Source organism: Ursus americanus, chromosome 10, assembly GCF_024610735.1.
Source record: "Ursus americanus isolate L20-20 chromosome 10, mUrsAme1.1.p, whole genome shotgun sequence".
Taxonomy (NCBI): domain Eukaryota; kingdom Metazoa; phylum Chordata; class Mammalia; order Carnivora; family Ursidae; genus Ursus; species Ursus americanus.
This window is the reverse complement of record NC_142136.1, coordinates 33,177,012-33,183,705: the sequence shown is the minus strand read 5'-3', so window position 1 is coordinate 33,183,705 and position 6,694 is coordinate 33,177,012. Positions and strand designations below refer to the sequence as shown.

Below are 6,694 nucleotides of genomic sequence, written 5' to 3'. Positions count from 1 at the left end.
AGGTGCTGATGGAAGGACTCACGACTTTCTGGAGAATCCACAAACAACTAAAATGGGTTTATTTGATACTACCAAGCCTACTCAAGACAGAATACCAACTAATTTGTTCACCAATGAAAATGTGCAAACAAGGTTTACTTTTTCTAGACTGCCTGCCTTCTTTTCAGCCCTCACTTGCAAATCCTTTCTCCCCTTTATTCGTTAATTCTCTCAAGGATTCCCTCTTGTGACAGTAATTTGTGTAAAAGTAACTGAAGCCCGTTTTAAAAATAGGCACAGAAACAATTGTGTTCACATTTACAAATGTTTTATTGACTCATGATTAAAGTCATTGGAAAAATTAATCCAGTTTGTTTTTATATTAAAGAATCCAACTGTTAATTTTATGGAATTTATGTATAAGCACTCTTGCCATTGGTGAGTATCGAAGCACTTTTGTATTAATCCATTTCCTTCTGTGAGGTCCTAATCCACAGTAGGCTACCATTTTGATTTCTCAGTGATACAATTCATTTCTGACTCTTCAAGTTGCTTGCATATAAATGATTCAACCAATTTCTATTACTTTATATGGGTTTCCATGCTAATGAGATACACATTCTGCCACATAAGATGATTTTCCCAAAGATTTCTAATTTAAATGGCAACCTTCAATGGGTCAGTCTCTAGAGGTACAGGTCCATGTACCTCAAAAATAAGAAATACATCATTTCAGAACGATCACCAACCAAAATCATTATTCTTTCAGATTTTTGGCTTCCCAAGTATCTGCCTGATCTCAGGGTTATTTTCAGCTCAGTTCTGAGTAGGACTGACACAGAACCTCTTTACCAATGAGGAGTTAAGGCAGCCCATCAAGTTCTTTAAAAAACAAAAAAACCCTCCAGCCTATTTCATCCTTCCAAATTAGTCTAGAGGCGTTACTAAGCCAAGTGCTAACTATAATGTTTTGTCTATAAGCACTTTATATTTATTCTTATATATTAGTTTGCTATAGTTGCTGTAACAAAGTACCACAGACTGGTTGGCTTAATCAACGTATTTATTTTCTCACAGTTCTGGAGGTCAGAAGTCCAAGATCAAGGTTTTTGGAGGTTTGTTTTCTTCTGAGGCCTCTATCCTTGGCTTGCAGATGGCTGCCCTCTGCTCCTTCTTCAGTCTTTCCTCCTCACTTGTGTATCCCTCAGGTCTGAGTGTCCTAATTTCCTTATACAGATAGCAGTCAGTTTGGATTAGGACTCACCCGAAAGGACTCATTTTAATTTAATCACCTCTTTAAAGGCTCTCCAAATATAGTCACATTCCAAAGTACTGGAGTTAGGGCTTCCACATATGGATTTTGGGAAAAGAGAATCAGCCCCTTAACAGTTTCCTAACAAAGAGAGCCAAACTGGGTGCCTGAGTGCTCAGGTCATGCCTGATCCCAGGGTCCTGGGATCAAGCCCCACATTGGGCTCTCTACTCAGCGGGGGATCTGTTTCTCCCTCTACCCCTCCCCACCGTTTGTGCTCTGTCTCGCTCCCTTAAATAAATAAAACCTTTAAAAAAAGAGAGAGAGCCAAACTGTCATTTATGATGTCTTAAGAGATTTTGGCTCTATCTCTGGGAAAGGTGTCAAAGTAGCTTCATCAGTAAATGAAACTCTTAAGAGATCACATGAGATAAAAGGGTCCAAGTGCAAAGTTTGCCTAGAAATCAGACTATTTGTTCATGGGCACTTAGTTGGCTCTACCATCCTAGTTTTATGCATAATTCTTAAATAGCCCTTCACTCTCGACCCAATGGAATGTGTATGCAAAAATCAGCATTTAATGTGTTTCAGGTTCTGACCAAAGTATCTTCCACACACAGTCTGTGAAGTAGGGATGAATTTCCCCATTTTTCAGAAGACACTGGCTCTCAGTAGTAACTTGCCCCCAATCGTTGAGCCAGAACAGGAAGCCAGACTCCAGGGCCCAGCTACTCAGCACTGGGTCTCCTGGCTCCTGTGCTTTTCTCAGGTGAGACTGTGAGAACTGCAATTCCATTTCTGGGTACATACCAAAAGGCATCAAAAGCAGGCACTTGAACAGATATTTATACACCAATATTAAAATCAACATTATTCACAATAGCCAAAAGACAGAAACACCCAAATAGTCACTGGGTGAACAGATAAACAAAACGTGGTAAATACATGCTATGGAATATTATTCAACTTCAAAAAGGAATGAAATTCTGATACATGTTATAATATGGATGAATCCTGAAGACATAATGTTAAGTGAAAAAAGAGACACTAAAGAACAAATAACTGTATGATTCTACTTATATGAGGTACCTAGAATAGTCAAATTCATAGAAACAAAAAGTAAAAAAATGTTTACCTAGAAAAATGGGCTGAAGGAAGAGAGTGGGGAGTCACTGCTTAATGGGTAATTTGTTTGGATGATGAAAAAGTTCTAAATATAGTGATGGCAGCACAACAGCGTGGATGTTGTTACTGATCTGTACAACTTAAAAATGGTTAAAACGGTAAATTTTATGTTGTGTATATTTTACAATAAAAATGTGGCTAGTGTGAGGAACTGAATTTTTAGGTTTAATTAACTTAAATATGTTTAAAAACCGATACTTGATTCAGTTATTAGAAACCTTTTAAGTATTTTGTAATCTCCCACTATGTAAAGAAAAACATAATCTCACACATATTTGAAATGCCAACTTTGTTTTCAAGCCTGGGGCAACGTTAATATAGCTATCTCCTTTCACCATGGGGAGAAAAGTATTGCATTTCACACCTGAAGCCTAATTTTACATTGTAAATTATATAGCCTCTAAATAATCTTCATTCTAAGTATTTAAGTATTTATAGAATACCTACAGAAACACAAGTTGTGTTCACAAAGAATATATTACATCAAAAGTACATGCCAATACCACCAAAATGGTTTTATTTTTGTCACTGATAACATGCATAACACTGCCAATTGTATCATTACAATTTGTTTTGATTTTGTTAAATAGTACTGAAATATGCATTAAAAATATATGTTTACACTTAAGTTTAACACTTAAAGAAGTTCTCTGTAAACATAACGCCTTCTCAATATATTTTCCTATTTTGTATCATACATAAATAACTTAATCTACAAAATCATAAATAAAACTATTAACTCTTGTGGCCTAAGAGTATATACCAGTTTTGGAGACAACAAAAATGTTGTCTTTATGATTTTATGGGTAACAACATGCAGGACTTGCAGGGTTTACTATCAAATAAATGACTCACCACAAGTCATTATCGTCTCCCAACTGAGTCTGCCAATAATACACCTTCCAGTGCCCTTGGTAAAGATGCCAGGTGCTTACAAAGTCAAAATAATCAAGACTAGCAACAGAAGGCTGTCACTTAATTACTAAGTCTTACTTTGTCTGAAGAACAAAACTGCTGCTAAAGAGTAAATGCTATCATTTCAATGGAAGCTAATAAAATCTAAAATAAAACCGGATTAAAATCCTATCACTCTTGGGAAAATATTCCATTGAGATTTTGCTACAGGAACAGAATTAACACTATCCTACATTTTCTCAAATTCACTTTGAATCATCACTTTGATTAGTTAAAACTTTCAGGGAAAAAATAATGACACACAAAGTGACCTTGGAAAGGAATATTTATAATTCCTGATACAGAACACTTGATTATTTAGTTTTTGTTTAATGACTGAAAATCTTTACTCCTTCAGAAATATCGTATTTGTTGACACATACTTCCTATTTAGTGATTTATTAGATAACCACTCAAGATATATTAGGTAACCACTCAAACTATTTTTACATAATAAAATTAAAGAATTTTGCATATTGGAAATATTTCATTAAGCATTATTTTTTAGGCCGTCATTTATAGGGTATAAAACTTAGAAAGAAAAATACTGTCAATTAACATTTTTATTAAATTTAAATGATTCAAATGACAATACTAAGCACTATCATCACTTTTAAAATCTAAGTTTCTAAGTTTTATTTTTCAATCAATACAAAAATGGATCTGGTTGATACTGTTAACTACCAGAAAAACTTTTATGTTTAAAAAACTAAATATTCTTTGTTAAAGAAGAGCAGGTTAAAACAAATGATTTCTGTGCTCATAAAAAAAGATTCTGATATACGTCGTAAATCTAAATCAAAATTCACAAATGGTGGCTGAGATTCTGTCAACTTTTAGCCCAATACAACACAAATCCACGCTTATTTTGCATAAACAATTCAAAATTAAATTTTATAATGGAAATGTCAACAAGTCATAACTATTACATTACTTCTGATGGGTTCCACTATACTTCAACCAGGCACAGCAGATGTGCACATCTGACAGACAGACTGCTTAGAAAATTAAAGCTATCAGAGCTATAAATAAAGAATACATAAATATGAACACAGCAATGCCAATGCATTAGAGCTGTTAAAAAAAAGTACGATGTGATGTAAACACATCTGATAGTTCTCTCTGTAAGCCATTTTCCACTGATTTATAAAGCTATGGTTTTATAATTCTTTTAAAAAGGAAAATGTTTCTACACTGCTGCATGCAGTAATTTCATCGTACATTCCTGACTACAATGCAATCTTCAAATCCTCTTGAAGAGCTTGACATATCTCATCAGAATTTCTCCAGAAAGTCAGCTTGTCGTATTTTCAGCAGCCTAGAACAAGAAAGTAAGTTTCATTATAATAAAACCACGAAAAAAGAGACACCATGGAGATATGTTTGTCAATACTGCACTATCATTAACAAACAATTCCTCCTCCACATATACCAAACCACTTTTATCAGGACAACGCAGTGGGGTTTTCATTTTTTGCAGTACATTAGAACTACCTTTTGAACTCACTGCTAGGCTAACAGTGGAAAATTGTTATATCTTCTTAAATAATACAGTTAACGTAAAAATATACTGCTATTTGAAAAACTGACCCAAGCGGACCTTATCCACACACTGTATCCACCTTATCCAGTCTTTATTGGTTCCTGCATGTTTCATTATAACAAGAAAAGGGGATTAAGAATGAAAATGACCTTCTGTTAGAAAGCAGAGAAAAAAAGGGCAAACGGGAATAATGAACACATGGCTAATCCTGCTTCACCTATATACCACCAACTATTATACTTTCCCTGATTATTCCGCAGAAATTTCCAGACACCATATGAGTCATCAGTAAATGATCTGAGACATTTCTTTTTCTTTTTTAAAGATTTATTTATTTATTTTACAGAGAAAGAGAGCGAGTGCGCACACATGTGCTCAGTGAGGGAAAGGGGGAGAGAAGTAGGCTCCCTGCTTAGTTTAGTTAGCTTAGTGTGGAGACCGATGGAGGCTCAATCTCACAACACTGAGATCATGACCTGAGACGAAATCAAGAGTCAGATGCTTAACTGACTGAGCTGCTCAGGCGCCCCTTGATACATATTTCTAAAAAATGAGGATTTAAACAAGTAATTTCCTAATGCCAAATATGAATATGATGATTTTAAATAAGTTTAATTTTAGAAATACACAGTAAACTTTTAATTCATTTACATTTCAACTTTTTTTTTTTCAAGATTTTATTTATTTATTTGAGAGAGAGAGTGCAGAGCGAAAGACAGAGAGAGAGCACAAGCAGGGGGAGGAACTGAGGGAGAGGGAGAAGTAGGCTTCCCCAGAGGAGGGAGCCCGACACGGGGCTTGATCCCAGGACCCTGAGATCATTACCCGAGCCAAAGGCCGACACTTAACTGACTGAGCCACCCAGGTGCCCCATGTTTCAACTTCTTAATTAAAACTTGCTTTTAAGTTTAGTCTAAGTTCAGAGGTCTTTCATGAAAATCCCTTAACATGCTGGGAAAATTGTAGTTAACTCAATCTGAAACATTCTCTTTGCAATCAGCAGAACCTACCTTGTTTGTCCATACAGTTGGCTATTCTAATCAGCCTTTTGCTTCTTTGGGTTTATTATTCACAAGGATTAGAAAGTAGTTTGAAAAAAATCTCCCTTGTTCTAAAAGGTTTCTTATTTCTTTCTACCCTTAAATAAGGTTCTTATATTAGCTTTAGCTGCATACCTTTAGGCACTGTCTTCTTCCTAACCCCATTCTCAGTATCATTTACTTCAAAGAAGCCTTGAAACAATATAAACAATTTTAGAATTTTTTAAAAATTAAAGTACCTTAACTCTAATGCAATTTAATTTGTCTGGTCCCATTCCACCTTCATACTAATTTTAGAGGTTCTCCTCCAAGAAACAATGAAACAAGTATTTTCACCTAACAAGCAAGTCATCAACCTTGTACAGCATTCCTGTTATGAATATAGCACTATTCTGTTTGAAAGGACAGCAACGGCATCCTAAAGAACCCAGTTACCAGAAGACCGTTAGAGACTCCAAAATTTCATAAGCATTGGCCCTGAGAAAAGCCAACTTTAACAGTCTTGTCTCCCACACTTTGCTTTCCTGTGTCAGTATATTCCTTGTTGAATCTCTTATTTCCCTCCCAACCTCAAATTCTACAGCCCCAATGTCCTCATGCTGTACAAAACCTTTCTACATACATAGGACATACATACAGGACAGCTGCAAGAGAAAGGGCAAGGCTTCTTAGTGCAAAGTGCATCAATAATAGTCCAATTCAAGGCACCTTGGCACTGAGGTAGAAGATACAGGAAGTAGG

General features: G+C 35.5%; 1 protein-coding gene across 1 annotated transcript in view; it reads right to left on the bottom strand.

Moving 5' to 3' along the window:
* Positions 1 to 296: 296 nt before the first annotated feature.
* The window catches only part of MZT1 (mitotic spindle organizing protein 1), a 28,300-nt gene continuing 21,902 nt past the window's right edge, over positions 297 to 6,694 (bottom strand). The window contains exon 3 of the mRNA XM_045810911.2: positions 297 to 4,688. Coding sequence (XP_045666867.1) covers positions 4,665 to 4,688 — 24 coding nt within the window. The 3' untranslated portion in view covers positions 297 to 4,664. The remainder of the gene's footprint in view (positions 4,689 to 6,694) is intronic.